Here is a 21,976-nt window from a genome sequence, read left to right on the forward strand (position 1 = left end):
TCCAACAACCATTACCATCTTCCTTTGTGCTAGGTATGACTCCAGCCACTGGAGAGTTTTCCCCCTGTTTCCCACCTCATCTCTGGAATTCAGCTCTTTTGTCCACGTTTGGACCAAGGCTGTAATGAGGTCTGGAGCCGAGTGGTCCTGGCAGAACCCAAACTGAGCATCTTTTTATGTACTCATTCTTTTCTGCTGCTGCTTTAGTCAAAAGGGCTGATGGGAAAACCCAGAATGGAGCCTTATGTGCATGATGTACTCGACACAACTACATGGCTTGCATGGCTATAGCAAGGATGTAAAATGGAACAAGCTCATGAGGGTCTCTTCCCATACCGTTTGGATGACAGCAAATCATCCAGACGTGGAACAAATGAGGAAAAATTTGTAATGCTCTGCTGTTAAGTGAATATGTGCTGCAAACATCTACTGAAAGTTGTAAGGAGCACAATAAAAACTATTAGTAACAGTTAGTATGGTGGGAGAGGGACTTTAGACCACAAATTCTGATCAGTTTCTATATAATTGGGTGGATTCTTTGTTTGGCAGAAGTAGCACTTCTTTATTGAAAATAAGTTTAACTCCTCAAAATCTAGACCATTAAATGGGAAGAGCAGAATAAGAGTAAAGGAAACCCACATATTTTGAATTATTTAAGGAAATCAGAAAGAGTGGAAAACTATACAAAATCAACAATGCTATTATGATGATTGGGCCAAAAGACAGAAAAGTCAATTGCAAGAAGCATCAAAAGATTAAAAACCCATAAAGGAAGGCATGTGGGCCCAATTTAGGTCAGTCATCTAGAAAAACCCATAGTCCCCTAACATCGTCCAACAGTCTCTTAAATAAGTCTACAGTTTTTGGCTTCACTATCCGGAAGCCCATTCCCAATATTGATCACTGAGTGGAAAAACTTCCTGACATCAATCCTAAAATAGCATTGCACCTATATGGATCTATGCTCCCTTGTCCAAGGTTTACCTTTAAGTAGTGCTCTAAAAATGCCTTTTCAATGTCATTTAATATAGAATCATAGAAGTTACAACATGGAAACAGGCCCTTCGGCCCAACATGTCCATGTCGCCCAGTTTATACCACTAAGCTAGTCCCAATTGCCTGCACTTCGCCCATATCCCTCTATACCCATCTTACCCATGTAACTGTCCAAATGCTTTTTGGACAGTTACATGGGTAAGATGGGTATAGAGGGATCTTGCATACTTCCAAAAAGCCCTCTCCTTTCATGGATGAATAGCCCAAATGTTTCCAATCTTTCCTCATGATGCAATTCTGTAGTACTGGGGATCAGCTTCATGGTTCTTCTCTACACCGTTTTGGGTATGTAAAACATTACATCATTATATTTGTAGCAGGAACAGTATTGAAGAACAAGTTGCACCCCTTAAAAATGAGAGGGGCAACAGTATGGTGGAAATTTGCCATAATAGTTTTCATTGTAGAAAATATTGGTGTTATTGTCAAGGAGTTAAATAAAGTAGCAGGATCAGTAACGACATTTATTAAGAAGCGGAGGTCATTAAAGCACCAAACCCAGATGGAATTCATCATGTATTGAAATAAACTGGGACCAGGGTGTGGTGGGGGCTACCAAGTTGACAAACATTTTACAGAGCTCAGTAGGCACAGTGAAACAAAAAAAACCTCACAGGTCCATGATGATTTTTGCTTATTTAAGAGGTCCATTTCCTTAGTGTATAGTTATTAAAAAGTAAAGAACTGTATGGCAGGAAATGGGTAAGCACAATCTTCGTCACTGGATATATTAAAATGGATGACCTACAGTCTCATATACTGGTGTTACTGAACTAATTATCTTTTGCTGTTGGACTATTATGAGCTAAAGCAATACCTGTCTCTGGAGATAATTCATCGAGCAGTTTCACCATGCCATCTCCTTGCTTGGCTGTCCACATTTTAATTGGAGACCCTCCACCAATCCTGTGGTATTGTTCCTGGATCTTTGGAGTACGCCGCCTTGCAATAAAAGGAGCGAGTTTGCTGAAAAAGAATCCAAAAAGTTAGATAGCTGTTTTCCCTCTCACTGCTGCCTCTTGGAGGATCTCACTCCTTTAGTCCAAAAGGAAGCATGGGCCATAAGTCTCTACTGCTTGCTCACCATCAATGGTGTTACATGATGATAGGAGTTACCTTTCTACAAAGGCAATATTTAACTGAATTTTTTATTTTCCCTTCCTGAGATGTATCCCATTACTATAAAGCGAGTCAACCATTCAACAAATAAATCTCATACACAGAGCAACAATCTAAAAGGATAGTAAAAAATGACAGAAACCTGGATCCTCTGCTAAACTTATACTACTGTTCATTAAAACTTCTTTTAGAAATTCAAACTTGTAATTGCTAAAGTATTTTTAAACAAATATCTTTGTCCAATGAAATAGGGAGCCGCATTACTCACTTAACAGTTAAAGGACATTGTGAATTTTTGACTCCAATATAAAAAGTTTAAACATATAGTATATTATTAAGATAAGTAACAAAGGTTGAATGGCACATATAGATAAAAAGGGAAAAAAGGGTTTGAAATACAGATATGAATAGCAAACTGTTAGATACTTTGTGAAAATATCTGAATTATGATTAAAATTAAAAATAAATGTATGAATACACAATTGAAGGAATTAATGTCATTAAAAAGATAACTAACATTTTTGCAATAATGTAACAAGAATCAGATATGTACTTTTATATGAAATACACTTTGCATTTAAAGCATTTTCTGCTGTTACAAGCGATAACTTAAAAAGCTACAACTACAGGAATTACCTTTGAGCTGGAAGGGGAATAAGGTCTTTATCCATGAAAAGCCTAAGTAGGAAATCATGAACATCATCTAAAGTTTCAGGTCCTCCCATGTTTAACATGAGGATGCCAGTCTTGGGTTTCCTGATCAAATGGGAGGACACAGAAGAAGTGTTTAGCTAAGTACCACCTGTTGTGCAATTTGTTCAACAGCACAAAACTGCAGATTGGGAGAAACTGTAACTTTATATAAGACAGAACAGCTCAGCAGTGAAATCCTTTAGTTTTTTTTAATTCTGCTTTTCTTTTCAGAGTAGGTGCTTTTTTCTCCAATTCAAAAAGAGATCAGACGGAACCCCAATGTACTGATAATCACCATATAAAATACTGCTTTACAGGCCTCATTACAAATTACCGCCCAGAATTTATTTTCTTATTAATGTACAAGTGTGCTGTGTAAGGTATTGTCAGTGCAATGCAATGGAGATAAGGACTATTAACACAACTTATAAATTTGCCTCCCTTTCAACTGTAAAAGCAGCTCCCCGAATACCTATCTCCTCAGGCCAGGTGGAGCAAAGTTCCAGATTCCATCATAACATTGCTATTGATATAACTGTAAGAATCAATGACTTGCTAGAAGTGCTCTGGCCCAAGGCACACGTATTTCGTTAACTGTTTACCTGAGAACTATTCACACTCGCTTTTGAACTGTGAACTATCACCGGGGTCAGACCTGGACATTTTGCCAGGCCACCATATTAATGTGTCTTCCCAGTGCACCATTATAACATACTCTTATACTTAAAAGCTAAATATGCTGTTGTCTATTACCTGTGAAACAAGTAGTTACAACATTTAAGTTACAGAGCAAGTCTAAAACTAAGGAAATTTGTTTTCTAAAATTAGAGCAAGGAGAGAGTCTTCTGGCATTTTATTAATAGGCTATCATTTTAGCATATTCAATTTAACTCCAATTGTTTTCTCCAATTTATTCCCCCTTCTATCCTGAAGTTATCAATACATGGGTATGGTTCCTCAGGCACCAGAGAAACCATAGCCCTGCATTAGTACCTCATCCAAGTAGCCATTCTCCATAGGGAATCCTACAAAGTGACAATCAATCGATAAGCCATAAGACTGTGTGGGGGTGGGGGGGGAACCAAAGCCAAGTTCAATCCTGTCCCCTTCGGCCATCCATGAGTTTACTTTCTAGAAGGAGCCACTGGATAGCGGTCAAGAGTGGAAGCCCTGGCTGTTTTTCCCCATCCCTCATCCAGACACTGAAGCCAACTGTGGCAACCCTACCGTTGCACCAGCTCAAATCAGCAACCAGCAGGGATCAAATCTGGGACCTTACTGGTCTGTACACCTCAGCAGTACACCAAGCAGCACATTTATGCACTGAGCATTTAGAAAGCCTTCAGCAACAACTTGCATTTATATAGCGCCTTTAACGTAGTAAAACATCCCAAGGCAATTCACAGGAGCAATATCAAACAGAATTTTGATTTTGAAATCAAAGGGATGACAATCGAGCGGGTTCTACAACGCGCAAGCGATCCACTTAGCCAGATTACCAGCCAGTCGGTGAAGGTGAAGATTACCCCCCATATCTTCAAAATTTCATAAAGATAGCACTTACATTTAGAATCATTGGGCAAGTCTCTTGTAATCTAACATGCAAGTAAAAAAAGAGATCGCAACTGGATACTGCACTGACATAAAAACCCAAGTTCCACAAAAACAGGAGCCTTGACTTATTAATGAAAATGCATTTCACCAAGTTAATACTACTTATATCGCCATTCCGTGCCTATATCTTTGGTCTGCTGCACAGATGCAAAATATATTTCAACCATTTATTCAGAAACATTATCCTTTGTTAATTGTTCTCAACTTTTGTGCCGCTGTGTAGAAAATAATAACTTGTAATAATGTGTAGTTTTCTTCACACAAGTGATGTTCCTAGTTGACCATGACAATGCATTTTCCTAGTACAAATAGTCCAAATAACGTGCAAAGTAGCCATATCAATCAAGTATTTGAACATCAAACTCCTGAACAACATGCAGTACTTGTATTATTTTTATGCCCGGATCCATCAGCAGCACCTGTTCCTTAGATACAGGTAGCTCACAGATAGAGTATTCAAGCATTTCAACACACAAACATATACAAATGGGAAGGTAAGAAAAAATAATCTTTAAGCAGATGGTGGTAATTCTCTGCCACAAACTGCTGTTGAAGCAGAGTCTATTAATTCTTTTAAAAGAGAATTAGATAGTTGCTTGAGAAAAGGGGAATATTAAAGGATATAGGGAGTGAGCAGGAAGGAGAGTGGGATTTGGCTAGGTGAGAAAAACATCAAAGGAGATTTAATGGGTCAAATGGCCTGTCTTTGTGAGACAGTCCACAAAACCCCTTGAGTTTTATTCTGTAGAACATGCCCAACAGTCTAAATAACAATCACAAGGATGTTTCGGGCTGTACTGAAACTCTGGTGTGTCAAAGATATGGAGAACTATCAAGGTTTCAGTGTTTCTTTCCAGGTTTGAAACTTTGCTCACCGGTTCACTGGCAACTATAAATGCCACTTTTTGCAATAATATGGGGTACAAGATAAAATATAGCTGCACAAAGTTACATGACTTTCATTAGCAACAAAAGCTGTACAATATATGCTGAATGGTTTTTATTTTTATGTTGTTTTTCTTCCATTAAACAGTGGACTTGCAACACTCAAAAGATGACAATACATCGGTGAAAAGCTAGTAAAAGCTCTTTGCAACACTGAACTCCAAGGCATGAAATATCATATGACAAGTATTGCGTATTTTTGGGAAGCAGCAGACTATTAATTGATAAATTGGTGTAAGTAAGCCGTTAGATTTTGACAATCCACTGAGGTATCATGGTTTTTGTTTTTAATCAGTTGGGTGTTTGGTATGCATAAAAAGCTATCACCATGTTTAAATGCAAGATTATTTTAAGAATCTCCAACCAAGCAACTGGAGATATCCACAAAGCTACAGTTTCTGCACGCCTGATAAGAGTGTACACCCTTTCCCTGTATAGGGACACACCCTACTTACTACTTACTCAACTCCAAAGAGCTTTAAAACACATGTAGGAAAAGCCAAGACTTAGGAGACTCCAGAGTATGCGCAGGGGTACAGCTCGGGTTTAAATCTGCACAGTTCACCAACGTAGGGCACTATTAAGTTTCCCATTGCTTGTCCAGCCAGGACTAGCCTAAGAACATAAGAAATAGGAACAGGAGTAGGCTATCTGGCCCCTTGAGCCTGCTCTGCCATTCAACAAAATCATGGCTGATCTTCTGTAGGAACATAGTACCAATTAAGGCACTAGCTGGCAGGATTATTCTGGAGCTCAATGAAAAGAATCCCAGCCCTCAGTGACAAGTTTAATCCTCTAGATTCCAACAGTGAGCTAGATTGACTGGTCAATCATCAGTGCCCTGGATTACATGCCCAAGGAGGACAGTCACTAGTTAGTAATTAAGCTAGTAGTTGGTTATCATAAAACATGGTATTGTGTTGCAACCCTCCTTTTGGCCACAGGACAAACACAAGCCATACCCCACCAACAAGTGCAGAACTTCAGCAACATCTGCACTTCTTGTTGATGGCCCGACTAGAGAGGGGGCAAAACTTGACCTCCTCTTGGGAAATAAGGAAGGGCAGGTGACAGAAGTGTTGGTGAGGGATCACTTTGGGACAAGTGATCATAATTCCATTAGTTTTAAGATAGCTATGGAGAAGGATAGGTCTGGCCCAAAAGTTAAAATTCTAAATTGGGGAAAGGCCAATTTTGATGGTATTAGACAGGAACTTTCAGAAGTTGATTGGGAGAGTCTGTTGGCAGGCAAAGGGACGTCTGGTAAGTGGGAGGCTTTCAAAAGTGTGTTAACCAGGGTTCAGGGTAAGCACATTCCTTATAAAGTGAAGGGCAAGGCTGGTAGAAGTAGGGAACCTTGGATGACTCGGGAGATTGAGGCACTAGTCAAAAAGAAGAAGGAGGCATATGACATGCATAGGCAGCTGGGATCAAGTGGATCCCTTGAAGAGTATAGAGATTGCCGGAGTAGAGTTAAGAGAGAAATCAGGAGGGCAAAAAGGGGATATGAGATTGCTTTGGCAGATCAGGCAAAGGTGAATCCAAAGAGCTTCTACAAATACATAAAGGGCAAAAGGGTAACTAGGGAGAGAGTAGGGCCTCTTAAGGATCAACAAGGTCATCTATGTGCGGAACCACAAGAAATGGGTGAGATCCTGAATGAATATTTCACATCGGTATTTACGGTTGAGAAAGGCATGGATGTTAGGGAACTTGGGGAAATAAACAGTGATGTCTTGAGGAGTGTACATATTACAGAGAGGGAGGTGCTGGAAGTCTTAACGCGCATCAAGGTAGATAAATCTCCGGGACCTGATGAAATGTATCCCAGGACGTTATGGGAGGTTAGGGAGGAAATTGCGGGTCCCCTAGCAGAGATATTTGAATCATCCACCGCTACAGGTGAGGTGCCTGAAGATTGGAGGGTAGCAAATGTTGTGCCTTTATTTAAGAAGGGCGGCAGGGAAAAGCCTGGGAACTACAGACCAGTGAGCCTGACATCTGTAGTGGGTAAGTTGTTAGAGGGTATTCTGAGGGACAGGATCTACAGGCATTTGGAGAGGCAGGGACTAATTAGGAACAGTCAGCATGGTTTTGAGAGAGGAAAATCATGTCTCACAAATTTGATTGAGTTTTTTGAAGGGGTAACCAAGAAGATAGATGAGGGCTGTGCAGTAGACGTGGTCTACATGGACTTCAGCAAAGCATTTGACAAGGTACCGCATGGTAGGTTGTTACATAAGGTTAAATCTCATGGGATCCAAGGTGAGTTAGCCAATTGGATACAAAATTGGCTTGACGACAGAAGACAGAGGGTGGTTGTAGAGGGTTGTTTTTCAAACTGGATGCCTGTGTCCAGCGGTGTGCCTCAGGGATCGGTGCTGGGTCCGCTGTTATTTGTTATTTATATTAATGATTTGGATGAGAATTTAGGAGGCATGGTTAGTAAGTTTGCAGATGACACCAAGATTGGTGGCATTGTGGACAGTGAAGAAGGTTATCTGGGATTGCAACGGGATCTTGATCAATTGGGCCAGTGGGCCGATGAATGGCAGATGGAGATTAATTTAGATAAATGTGAGGTGATGCATTTTGGTAGATCGAATCGGGCCAGGACCTACTCCGTTAATGGTAGGGCGTTGGGGAGAGTTATAGAACAAAGAGATCTAGGAGTACAGATTCATAGCTCCTTGAAAATGGAGTCACAGGTGGATAGGGTGGTGAAGAAGGCATTCGGCATGCTTGGTTTCATTGGTCAGAACATTGAATGCAGGAGTTGGGATGTCTTGTTGAAGTTGTACAGGGCATTGGTGAGGCCACACTTGGAGTACTGTGTACAGTTCTGGTCACCCTATTATAGAAAGGATATTATTAAACTAGAAAGAGTGCAGAAAAGATTTACTAGGATGCTACCGGGACTTGATGGTTTGACTTACAGGGAGAGGTTAGACAGACTGGGACTTTTTTCCCTGGAGAGTAGGAGATTAAGGGGTGATCTTATAGAAGTCTATAAAATAATGAGGGGCATAGATAAGGTCGATAGTCAAAATCTTTTCCCAAAGGTAGGGGAGTCTATAACGAGGGGGCATAGATTTAAGGTGAGAGGGGAGAGATACAAAAGGGTCCAGAGGGGCAATTTTTTCACTCAAAGGGTGGTGAGTGTCTGGAACGAGCTGCCAGAGGCAGTAGTAGAGGCGGGTACAATTTTGTCTTTTAAAAAGCATTTGGACAGTTACATGGGTAAGATGGGTATAGAGGGATATGGGCCAAGTGCAGGCAATTGGGACTAGCTTAGTGGTATAAACTGGGCGACATGGACATGTTGGGCCGAAGGGCCTGTTTCCATGTTGTAACTTCTATGATTCTATGATCTGTTTACCTCTCTGCAACTCAATCATAATAAGCATCAAACTCTGAATTTAAAAGCTCATGTTTCCAGGCCCAGCCTGCAGGTGATGTCCCAAGTCAAAGTTTCCTCACTAGCTGTATGACACATATCTGCCTTTAGCATGGCAGAAGGGCCTACAAAAGGCAGCTTGTGACATTCCAGCACCTTGATGCTTTTGAGGAGCTTTTAAAAGAGTATCTCCATCAGGCTTATTTCCTTCTCCAGGCTACTGACAATTTTAATAAATACTCAAAATAATGGACATTTGGGGTGTTTATTAAGAAAAAAAAATGGATGTGCAAATTTCCCTTTCCTCTCCCCCACAGTTCAATAACGCCTACTGATTTTGCAAGTTTTTAAGAACAGCTTTACACCAAGTTAAAATTTTAGTTTACCTTTCATTAAGCTGAGGCTTTTCTTTCACATCAGCTATCTGCCCAGCTGCTGCTGCAGCAGTTGAATGGCATTGCCATGGGACACGAGGACACAATCTATTTGAAATGTTCTTTGTAACTGCATAGGAAACAAAAGAAGTTTTCCACATCATTCCAGCATGTTTAAGCAGCTCATAAATAATTCAAAATACGCTAATAACTCCATCAGTAATGCAAGCATGGCAGATTAAACAAGTAAATTATTTTTACAACTTCATTCCACATTCATTCATGGAGATTGAGGAAATATTACATGATCTCATTCTAGTGACTTTAAATAAATACTACCAGACCCAACTACTTAAAAACTGAGCACAAGTATTTTAAGCAAAAATGAGTCTGTTGAACACAAGGCAAATTTTAAGTTTAATCAGGTCTTGGGCAAAAATAGCCTGTGTCCAAAGCAGATACACTCTCTACTCTTCAAATGCAATTCACCTGCTTGATACTTCAGATTTAATATTTTTTTTTAGGTATTGCTATTTGAACAATGGTGCATAGTTTGCTGCCGTCAACACCGTGCTCCACCTGGAGCAATAACTAATCTCATATTTTTAAGGCTTACTTACTACATTAGTAAGCTCTGGCAGCCACTTTTCAATGTTAGGAGAGAGCAGGTAGGAGCAACATTTCTCTCCTAGCATTATGATTCCAAACTAAGTTTAAAAAAGTTTCCAGGATATTACACAATAAATGGGAGGATACTGAGAGGTGTATAGGAACAAAGGGACCTTGGAGTGCACATCCACAGATCCCTGAAGGTAGCAGGGCAGGTAGATAAGGTGGTTAAAAAGGCATCAGGGAGATTTTCCTTTATTAGCCGAGGCACAGAATATAAGAGCAGGGAGGTTATGCTACAACTGCATATGACATTAGTTAGGCCACAGCTTGAGTACTGTGTACAGTTCTGGTCACCACATTACAGGAAAGATGTGATTGCACTACAGAGGGTACAGAGGACATTTATAAAGATGTTGCCAAGGCTGGAGAATTTTAGCTATGAGATAAGATTGGATGGGCTGGGGTTGTTTTCTTTGGAACAAAGGAGGCTGAGGGGAGATTTAATTGAGGTATATAAAATTATGACAGGACTAAATAGAGTGGATAGGGAGCATCTACTTCCCTTAGCAGAGGGGTCAGTAACCAGGGGGCATAGATTTAAAGTAATTGGTAGAAGTATTAGAGGGGAGCTGAGGAGAAATCTTTTCACCCAGAAGTTGGTGGGGGTCTGGAACTCACTACCTGAAAGGGTGGTAGAGACAGAAACCCTCAACTCATTTAAAAGTACTTGGATGTGCACTTGAAGTGCCGTAACCTACAGGGTTACGGATCAAGTACTGGAAAGTGGGATTAAGCTGGATAGCTCTTTCTCGGCCGGCTCGGACAAGATGGGTCGAATGGCCTCCTTCTGTGCCGTAACTTTCTATGATTCCATGATATTCAATACACCAGTTTAGCAACAAGCTGCAGGCATACTACACCCAATGCAAGGCCCAAGCATTGCAAGACTACCTACCAAAAGTGATCTCCCATCTTTTAGCTCCAGTGTGCTTAAAAGTAAAATCTGACTTGAGATATAGAAGGCTTTTCTATTGCACATCCTGGATTTCTTTGCACTTATGCAAAAATGGCAATGTGTGAATACTCTTGTACATAACACAGGAGCTGATCAGGCAGCATACACTTCAGTTTCACTAACCAGATCAAGGGTTTCAAATACTGGTAGGTTTCACAGTAAACACGTGCCAGGATTCAGATATTAATGGATTTATAATAAAACAATATTACATATCAGAGATTGTAGTAGGTTACAAATTATCCTGGAAAATCTCACTCACCAGACAAGAGAGCCAGCCAGGGGCAAACTGCCTTCCAATTTTGGCAAGCAAAGCATGTTTATCCCTGCATCTCTCAAGTTTTAAAAATTATTTGTTCTCAGAATGTAGGCAATGCAGGTAAGACTACATTTATTTCCCATTCCTAGTCTATCTGAGAGGGTGGTGGGGGTCACTTCAGAGAGCATGAAGAGTTAGCCATATAATGTGGGACTAGAATTGTGTGTGGAAGACTTGCAGGGGCGGCAGGTTCTCTTCCCTATAGGGCATTAGTGAACCAATTGGGTTTTTACGACATGCTCACTCACTTTACCCCCCCCGGGAGATAATTATTAAGTCCAATTTAACACTTGCCATGGTGGGATCCAGTACCATAACCATTCAACTACTGTATCCACAAGTGATCATTCTACATGCAGGGGCCCAGACAGAATGTCTCAGTAACCTACTGCGGAGGGTGGGGGTGTAGCTACAGACAAGCCCAACCCTGTCCTCATTGGACTCCAGTACTCTCTCCATTCGGAGCTACTACACAGCAATCAGGAACAGGAATTCTGTGCAATTTTTTTCCTTCCTTAGCCCAAAAACATTGAGGATAACTGTAGGGCTCCTGAGCTGATCAGCTAACTCGACAGATCAAAGATTAAATCTTGGACCTTTCTAGCCTGTTTAACTCAGGACCATATCATAAAGGCATTTCTCTATTGAACTACTGGAGTAGCCTGTTTTGGGATGATTAAGTCAGGTTTCAGGCTGCTCTTAAACATAAAACGGGCCCATTGGTGTGCAAATGAGGCTCCCAAGTCTTCTTCTTTCTGTCCCATATTTAGTTCTTTCTGTGCCATATTTAGTTATTTACTGAAAAGTATTTTTTTTAAAAAGATATATCATACACAAGTAATTTTATCTCACCTGAAATCATCATTCTCAGTGGAGCCAGAGGTTGTTACAGTGCTTTGCAATTGCTTCCTACACTGCTGATTGGCAGGTAAGCAACTGCTGATCTGTGACATGTCCTCCAGCCACTAAGAGGGATATAAATTGTGCAAATGAGAATAAATAGCAGGAACTGCCAGGCACAATACATTACTAAAATTTGTTTTACCATCAGCAGGAAACTACTTGGGATTTCTGCAGCATTGACTTACATTACTACTAAATCCATTTTCTCATATTTGAAGATGCAGCCTTCAACAGTCCTATAATGGAGTAAGAAACAAAACAAAAGGCTGTGGGGTAACATAGAATACTGAGTAACCTTCAAATCAGAGCCAGGCCATTCAGGAGAGAAGTTAGGAAACACTTCTTCACATAAAGGATGGTAGAAGTATGGAACTCTCTCCCACACAAAGCAGCAAATACGAGCTCAATTAATTATTTTAAATCTGAGATGGATAGATTTTTTGCTAGCCAAGGGTGTTAAGGGATATGGAGTCAAGGCAGGTGGATGGGAGTTAGGATAAAGATCAGCCATGATCTCACTAAATGGCAGAACAGGCTCGAGAGGTTGAACGGCCTACTCCTGTTCCTACGTTCCTACTATTGACAAAAGTACAAGCTCTCCCTACTTGGTGGTGTGACAGTTTCAACTAACCATACAGAAATCGTCAGAAGAGCAAAGGTAATGTTTGTAAAATAGATTTTTGGGGACTGAGTGGTATAATGGTTTAGACACTCACTATTCGCCTTCAGGACCTAAATCTGAATCCTGTCGAAAATAAACAAGCTTGAATATGTTCATATATACTATTGTGGCTTGCTATGTACAGTATGTGTATAGCGTAAGTACAGTACTACAATATGTGGGACACTTGGCAATATTTGAAGAAGTTACTAGTTACAAAGCTACAGTAAAATAAATGAAGGTTAATACATTGCTCTAAGCAAAATAAAACTGCAGACTTAACTTTGAAGCAGAGTTAATTTTCTTTGGCAGTTTCCAATCTTGTACAGTACAATCTTGTTAATCAGGTTCATGCCTAAACAGGCAAATTATTGTGGAGTCACCAGTAGCTGCCTTAAGTGACAGGGACAGATCCAGTATGCCAAGGAGGAAACAAAAAAAAACTATCCAGGAAGAAAATATATAAATCGGCAGTGTCTTTCTTTCATAGTAGGTAGAGCACAGGAGGAGGCCATTCGCCCCATCGTGCCTGATCTTTGTCAGAGATATCCAATTAGTCCCATTCCCGGCTCCTTCTCCATAACCCTATAGATTTTTTTTCCTTCAAGTATTTATCCAATTCCCTTTTGAAAGTTACTACTAAATCTGCTCCCACCATCCTTTCAGGCAGTGCATTTCAGGCCAGTACAACTCACTGTGTAAAAAAATGTTTCCTCATGTTGCCTCTGGCTCTTTTGCTGATCACCTTAAATCTGTGTCCCCTGGTTACCAACCCTTCTGCCACTAGAAACAGTTTCTCCTTGTTTGCTATGTCAAAACCGTTCATGATTTTGAATACCTCTATCAAATCTCCCCTTAACCATCTCTGTTTTAAGGAGAACAACTCCAGCTTCTCCAGTCTCTCCACATAACTGAAGTCCCTCATCCCTGGCATCATTCTAGTAAATCTCTTCTGCACCCTCTCTAAGGCCTTGACATCCTTCCTAAAGTGTGGTGCCCAGAAATAAACATAATACACCAGCTGAGGCCGAAGCAGTGTTTTATAAAGTTTTAGCATAACTTCCTTCTTTTGTACTCTATGCCCCTACTAATAAAACCCAGGATCCCATATGCTTTTTTAAACAGCCTTCTCAACGTATCCTGCCACCTTCAAAGATGTGTGTATGTGCGCCCCCAGGTCTCTCTGTTCCTGCACCCCCTTTAAAATTGTACCGTTTGGTTTATATTGCCTCTCCTCATTCTTCCTACCAAAATACATCACTTCACACTTCTTTTAAATTTCATCTGCCATGTGTCTGTATATTTCACCAGTCTGTCTACGTCCTCTTGAAGTCTGTTACTATCTGCCTCATTGTTTACTACATTTCTGAGTTTCGTGTCATCTGCAAACTTTGAAATTATACCCTCTATACCCAAGTCCAGGTCATTAATATGTATCAAAAAGAGCAGTGGTTCTAATACTGATCCCTGGGGAACACCACTACAGTGTGCGCAGGGGTACTGCTCGAGTTTAAATCTGCACAGTTCACCAACATAGGGCACTATTAAGTTTCCCACTGCTTGTCCAGCTAGGGCTACTAGCCTACTGTAGGAACATAGTACCAATTAAAGCACTAGCTGGCAGGATTATTCTGGAGCTCAATGAGAAGAATCCCAGCCCTCAGTGACAAGTTTAATCCTATAGGTTCCAACAGTGAGCTAGATTGACTGATCACTCAACAGCACCCTGGATTACATGCCCAAGGAGGACAGTCACCAATTGGTAATTAAGCTAGTACTTGGTTATTGTAAAACATACCTCAAGTCTGAAAAGCAACCGTTCACCACTACGCACTGCTTTCTGTCCCTCAGCCAATTTTGTATCCACGCTGCCACTGTTCTCTTAATCCCATGGGCTTTAATTTTGCTAACTAGTCTATTATGTGCTACTTCATCAAATGCCTTTTGAAAGTCCATATACACATCATCAACCGCACTACCCTTATCAATCCTCTTCGTTACTTCATCAAAGAACTCAATCAAGTCAGTCAAACATGATTTTCCTTCAACAATTCCATGCTGACTTTCATTTATTAGCCCATACTTTTCCAAGTACCAATTTATTTGTCCCGGATTACTATCTCCAAAAGCTTCCCCACCACCGACGTTAGGCTGTCAGGCCTGCAATTGCTGGGTTTATCCCTCTCCCCTTTTTTGAACAGGGGTGTAACATTTGCAATCCTCTAGCACCATCCCCATATCCAAGGAGCACAGGAAGATTGTGGCCAGAGCCACCGCAATTTCCAACCCTCAGTAACCTAGGATGCATCCCATCAGAGCTGTGCGCTCTCTGAACTCGGTGGTGTCAGAGCTGTGCGTTCTCTGAAATCTGTAGTGTTAGCGCTGTACGTTATGTGACCTTGGTGTTAGAGCTGTCTGTTCTCTGAAATCAGCAGCGATAGCACTGTGCCTTGTCTGAACTCTGTAGCCTGCCTGTCAATGACTGGATCAAAATCATACATTCCAGTGTTGGGTGAGTATTGTCTTGACACTTGTCACATATCCTTGTCAACTGTCAGATGACCTGAGTTTGCATATTTGCACCACAGCTATCAATAGAGACAGCCCTTAATCTCCCTTTACAACTTTCAGTTCCCAAATCTACACTTTACTGTTGCTACCTAACTTATCAGCAGCAAATTTAGATATGTGGCTCTCTATTCCTTCATACACTTAAGTTACTGCCCGAGATAATCCAAAACTCGGGTTTACAGGTAAAACTAAATAACGTCGAATTAAGGTTAAAGAACGTCGTTTGAACGCGGTTCTGCAACATGATCGCCAATTCTAGAGATTCCAGCATATCACCCAACACAGAAACAATCCTCCGCCAGAACAATTCTCCATTTGACGGCCGGCCGGCGGGCGGGGAAAGCGGCGCTTTCCTACCGGTAAAACCTACCGGTAAAAACCTTTCTGTCGGTAACAGACCTCGAGAAATATTACACAACAACAGCCGCCGGGACTTAGACCCCGGAGCCGGCCGAGGAAAAGGCCCTTCCAACCGGCCAATCTGAAAGCCGCCACCGTCCAGAAACCGAGTTTTTAAAAAAAAAATTGTTTTAATTTAACGTTAAACTCACCCACACGCAAACGAGCCGCCATTCCCAACATCGCCATGTTGCGCAACTCTCAAACCCGTCCCACGCTCCGCGCTCCCTCCTTCTGTTCCACTTGGCCGTTGATATTGTGCAAAAAGTCCCACCCTCCTCTTACTCACTCTGCAACATCACGCAAGGACAGCCACAGGGGGAAGGTGGTACCTCCTCCTGCAATTTTTTTCCCCCTTTCCTGCAATACTATAAAGGCAGTAAAAAAAAAACCTTGTTAAATGTGGATAATAAATGCTAAATATTGGGGTTTGCAGCAGCTCTTTTGTTTGCAATGAAGAGCGTGCTGTATAACAAGTGCACTAGAGTCAAGTTTTTCATTATACACTATGTATCTTTTCTTGTGCCTTTTGCCAATATTGCAAGACAATAACCTGTTCTATAATATTTAGTGTAGACTGATTTTTCTTAAAGCAATTGTTGAGATTTATACGTTGGTGACATAAGGGGCTCGAATTTAGCAGGCCTGCGGGTTCCCAGCGGGTGGTCCTCCGGGAGCGTCGAAAACGCGGACGGCTAATTGTGTGCGTCCCCCACGCGATCGCGGGATAATTGGACCCATTAAGCCCTGCTTCCGGGTTCTGCGCTCCCCAGCTGCGTGCCGGCCGGCTGCGCATGCGCAGTACCGTCGACGCGATGTAGGAGCTCCAGTTAAAGGGGCAGTCTCCCAAAGCCCCTCCTGCTGCAAGCAAGAGGTCTGGGAGAATGGCTCAACAAAGGGGAAAGGCTGCGCCCCGTTTTTCAGATCTGGCACTGCAGCTGATGCTGGAGGGCGTGAGGAGGAGGAGGGAAACACTCTTCCCAGAAGATGGGCGCAAGTTCCCTGCCGCCGCAACCAGGAAGGCATGGGCAGAGGTGGCGGCGGAGGTGAGCAGCAGGGGCAACACCCCAAGGACTTGGGAGCAGTGCCGCAAGCGCTTCAATGACCTGACTAGGTCTGGCAAGGTGAGTACACCAACGCACCCTCCCACATCCCGTCCCCACCATCACGCCAAGCAGATCACAACCCCCTCCTGCACAGCCACCACTGCGCTCCATCAGCAATCCTCACAGCCACTCATTCACCATCCTCGCCGTGCACGCAAGTACCCACCGTCCCTGACCCCACCCGAACACTACCACACACCCCAATCCCCATGCAATGGGATGGCCACGTGGCCCACGCTTCCCCCCATCCGTTCCGCGCCACGCTCAACCCAACCACACCGATGCTCGATGCGTCTCACGATGCAAGACGCACCCACTCACACATCTGTGTTTTGCCTTCACAGGAGAAGAGAAGCAAGAACAATAGGGAAAGGGCACGCACCGGAGGTGGGCGGCCGCAAGTGGTGGAGCTCACCGACGCAGAGGTGGAGGCGCTTGACCTCGCCCGCACGCGACATTGCCTGTCGGTGGCCGATGGCGAGTGTGTCGCTGCCGAAACGGCCGGTAAGGGAAAGCTGACACTCAACACCCATGATCGCGAGTTACCGTCTCATCACCTGCCATCAGGCGCACTGTCAAGTTGGTCCACATGCCTCAAAGTGCCCTCTGTTCTCTTGCAGGTCCGTCTTTGGGTCAAGCGAGCGTGGAGGGCGATTCCTCAGAGGACATGGCGGTCTCTGAGGGTGCATCGTCACATCAGAGCCAACCATCCACCAGCGCAGAGACACGCACCTCGGTGGGTCCCCCTCGCCAACTAGTTGGGGTAGCACTTGGTGAGTCACCGCGCACGAGTGAGCATGAGCAGACCCTGGTGGCAGGGGCAGCCGCGGAGGGTCCGCGACGGAGGGAGCACTCATCTCCAGGCTCTGCTCAGCCGGACCCAGATGCTGAACCCAGGGGGCCACCAGTGAAAAGGAGAGTCGTCGAGGGCCACCAGCTAATTGCTGAGGTACTGGCAGAGGTGCCGCGCGCATTGTCCACAATAGCGCAGGCGATGGAGGAGTCCACCTCCTGCATGTGGGCATTGGTGGCGCAGGCACAGGAGGGTACCGGCGACACAGTGTCGCGGGTAGGTGCGGGACTGTCTGCGGTGGAGGACAGGCTGGCCTCCCTCGAGCGTCACGCACAGCTCCACTTCGAGTCCTTGCAGGCCCTGACAACGTCTGTACGGATTCAGGGTGAGCAACATTCCGACGCCACCAACAGGCTGAGGGATACACTAGGGGTGGCCTTGCAAGGCCTCACACATGCCATCCAAACTGCCGTCCAGCAGGGTGGAAGGGGTGATGTGGGCCGAGGCCAAGAGAGGGATGATGGTGACCGGGGACATGGAAGCGGGGACGCCTCTCAAGGCGTCCCCACATCCCACCCGTCGCCCACCTCTCAACCAGTACCCACAATGGTGCCTCCTCTCCAGGTGGCCGAGTCTGCCCCTGCCCCGGTGCAGGAGGAGCAGTCTGTGGAGGTGCCCTCACGGGCACTGAAACCCAGGGGCCGTCCGCCAAAAGCATCTACCCGGTCAAGGCAAGAAGACGAGCAACCTGCCACTACCTCTGCTGGAGCCACAGGGGTAGCACCACGTAGGGGTTCCCGGAGAAGAATTGCAAAGGCCTTATAATCACAAAGGGAATACACCAGGGTGTTTATTATTTTGTACTTTGTTTCTTATATAATGTCACATTCCAGATATTAAATAGTCTATTCTCACCACTCCTGCCACCTCTCGTCCATTCTTCCGCGGCTTGTGCAATAGTTGCGTTCCGTGGAGGCCATCATGACGGCGAACACCTGCTGCCACCCATTGGGCACACTGCTGTGGGTGCAGGATTACTGGCAGCACTCTTCAGTGGAGGGGGCTGGTATGGCCGCTCGCATGTGCAGGTGAGGAGATGCGAGCGCCTCGCAGTGTCTGACTCTAGGAGAACCGTTGACGTATGAGTGCGTCCCTGGCCCGGCGACCATCCCGGTGAGTCGCGGCTCGGCGCATGGGTCGTCCAACATCCTCTGGCGCGTCCTCCTCCGCCTCCTCCTCCTCCTCCTCCTCCTCGCCCTCGTCTTCCTCAATGTGGGTGGCAGGTGTGGATGGGGCCTCCTCCAGCGGCACCCCTCTCTGTTGGGCCATGTTGTGCAGGGCACAGCAGACAACTTTGATTCGTCCCACTCTGAATGGTGTGTATTGGAGCGCTCCCCCAGAACGATCAAGGCACCTGAAGCGCATCTTGAGAAGCCCTATGGTCTGCTCAATTGTAGACCTGGTAGCAGTGTGGCTGTCATTGTACCGACGCTCCGGCTCGGTGATGGGGTTCCTCAGAGGTGTCATGAGCCACGTGTGGAGGGGATACCCCTTGTCGCCGAGGAGCCAGCCGTTGCCGGCGTTGGGTGCCTGCAGGATGGGCGGGACGGCGGACTCCCTGAGGACGAAGGCATCGTGGCAGCTGCCGGGGTATCTGGCGCACACGTGTAGGAATCTCTGGCGGTGGTCACAGATGAGCTGGGCGTTCATGGAGTGATACCCCTTCCTGTTGATGAACAGCCCTGGCTCATGCGGAGGTGCCCGTATTGCGATGTGGGTGCAGTCGATTACACCCTGCACCCGTGGGAAGCCGGCCATGGCATGGAATCCAACTGCCCTCTCCATCTGGCTGCGCTCGTCCATGGCGAAGTTGATGTAGTGGGAGGCCCTGCGGAACAACCCATCGGTGACCTGCCTTATGCACTTGTGTGCAGAGGACTGACAGACCCCGGTGATGTCCCCGGTGGCACCCTGGAAGGAACCGGATGCGAAGAAGTTGAGGGCAGTGGTGACTTTGACGGCGACAGGTAAGAAGATGCTGCTTGGTCCATCAGGGAGCAGCCCGTCGTTAAGGAGGCTGCAGATGTCGGCGACTACCTGGCGATTGACTCTGAGCCTCCGTATGCACTGCTCCTCGGAGAGGTCCATGAAGCTGAGCCTCGCTCTGTACACCCTGTGCGGAGGGTAGTGCCTCCTGCGACGCATCTCTCTCTGCGGTTGCCCTCCCTCCTGCTGTGCAGGTGGGTGTGCCGCAGCACCGTGTTGGGGGGCCCCACCTCTCCGAGGCGGACGGCGTGGACTGCGAGGCTGCTGAGGCTGGTCATCCTGTTCGTCCTCCGACGATGTCAACGCACCACCCATCTGGCAGGTGTTGGTGTGAGGGGTTGTGCAGGGTAGGTGGGTGGGTCCTCGGACTGGGGCTGCGGTTTCGTGTCGGTCTGTCCTCTGGCTTGGCGGGGGGTGGTGGAGGGCAGGGGTTGCCCTATGTGACGCGGTGGCCTCCTGCGTGGGTGAGGGCTCTCCCTCGTGGAGCGCACCTTGGCACCTGCCACAGGCTGCTGGCTGCAACACGCCTGGTTTGAAGGGTACTGTTTCCCCCAGTGTGGGAAACTGACTGCGTTGAACCTAAAATCCCACACTTCCTCTTTTGACAGCTGCTTCAGCTCATTAACTGACCACAACGAGCAAGTTAAGTGCTCTCAAGTGGAACCCCGCTGGCTTTAATTGCCTGCGGGATTCCCACCAGCGGGGCTTTCGCGCGCAGCCCCGCACGTCAGCGCGGTACCCGGAAGTGGCCGGGATTTCGTCCGAATCCGGTCACGTGATCGGAGATCGGGATTTTCGGGGCCCCCCCGCTGGAAACCCGCAGGTAACCCGACCCTAAAATCGAGCCCAAGGAATCAACTCTGGATTATCAATAGAAGAAAGATGTTAGAAGAATTTTGGTGACAGGGAGGGTTATTACAACGTGAAATGCTTTACCACAAGTGGTTGAGACAGAGACAATAATCATATTTGAAGAGGAAGAATCTAAAAGGGTATGGGAAAAGGGCAAGAAAATGGTATTAAAGTGCATAGCTCAAGTTGAATAGCTAGCATCGGCAGAGGTGGAAAGGGCCAAATGGCCTCCTTCTGTGCAGTCATTTCTAGGATTCTGTGAAATACAATGCAGGCCCATGAACACCTGCAAAGAGGAAGTTTCATGTTTGAGTCACCTTCTGCCAAATGACCATTCTTTATCCATGTGTCTAAAGAGAGTAAGAACTTGCATTTATATAGTGCCTTTCATGTCCTCAGCACATTCCAAAGTGTTTCACAGCCAATTAAGTATATTTTAAATGTACTGTTGTGATTCCTCTGAGATCTCTGCACTCCTCCAATTCTTGCCTCTTGCGCATCCCTGATTTTAATCGCTCCACCATTGCAGGCCGTGCCTTTAATTGCCTAGGCCCTAAGCTCTGGAATTCCCTTCCCAAACCTCTGCGCCTCTCTACCTCTCTCACCTTTTAAGATGCTCCTCAAAACCTACCTCTTTGACCAAGCTTTTGGTCACCTGTCCTAATATGTCATTATGTGGCTTGGTGTCAAATTTTGCATGATAATCACTCCTGTGAAGCACCTTGGGACGTTTTATTATGTTAAAAGCACCATGTTAAAAGCACTATGCAAGTTGTTGTTGTTGTGATGTAGGCAAATTAGACAGCAGTTGTCAATGGGCCATTTGACTGCAAAGGGCATGATTGTCAAGCATGATTCTGTTTTAACCCAAAGTCTACATCCATGCACTTTAAACAGGCATGACAAGATAGTGTTCAGAAGTGGGATTCCTGGCTAAATTTCCCTTCCCAAGTCCAAGGGGCACTGAGACCAATTCTGGCACACTACCCACTGCCCCAGCTTAGAATAGCTATAAATCAGCACAAACTGGGGATTTCTGAGACTTTCAAGGAAAAATGACACATCATCTCTTTAATGTGTTTTTTAAACCTCGGTAAAGGGCCTACACCCATATTTCAGAAGAAAAAAAAGGAAGATGATATATTGGGAGTGAGTGACACCACGCTAGAGTTTCAAAACCTTGTAGCTTGTAGGAAAGGGGAGGGTAAAGAGTTCCCCAGTTTTTGAATGGAGGAGCAGCTGATTATATAGTATTCTTTTTGAGCAATTTGATACATTAAATTAATCATTAGTTACATTGCCCCACTTTATAGAAAATAATGGCATAAAAAGTCACCTATGAAAAAAGGCAGCCAGCAATTTACAAGCAGTATTTAAACATCTGAATATGATTGCTACTGTGTTGCTGGGATCATGCAAATGTCAACTGTGTAAAGGTTTGGATAGTAGAGAGGCACAGAAATATTGTGGTGTTTTACTCAACTATCAAGGACAAATTTTG

The 21,976-nt window shown here is 44.8% G+C and overlaps 1 protein-coding gene across 2 annotated transcripts in view; it reads right to left on the bottom strand.

The window, feature by feature from the left end:
• fech (ferrochelatase) overlaps positions 1 to 15,942 on the bottom strand; it is a 98,491-nt gene extending 82,549 nt beyond the window's left edge. For both annotated transcript variants that reach the window (XM_067983851.1, XM_067983843.1), the window contains exons 1-4: positions 15,831 to 15,942; positions 9,211 to 9,328; positions 2,812 to 2,931; positions 1,874 to 2,022 (exon numbers count right to left, since the gene is read on the bottom strand). In XM_067983851.1, the coding sequence (XP_067839952.1) occupies positions 1,874 to 2,022; positions 2,812 to 2,931; positions 9,211 to 9,328; positions 15,831 to 15,867 (424 nt within the window). In that variant the 5' untranslated portion in view covers positions 15,868 to 15,942. The remainder of the gene's footprint in view (positions 1 to 1,873; positions 2,023 to 2,811; positions 2,932 to 9,210; positions 9,329 to 15,830) is intronic.
• Between the last annotated feature and the right edge of the window lie 6,034 nt (positions 15,943 to 21,976).

This window comes from Heptranchias perlo, chromosome 1, assembly GCF_035084215.1.
Source record: "Heptranchias perlo isolate sHepPer1 chromosome 1, sHepPer1.hap1, whole genome shotgun sequence".
Classification (NCBI taxonomy): Eukaryota; Metazoa; Chordata; class Chondrichthyes; order Hexanchiformes; family Hexanchidae; genus Heptranchias; species Heptranchias perlo.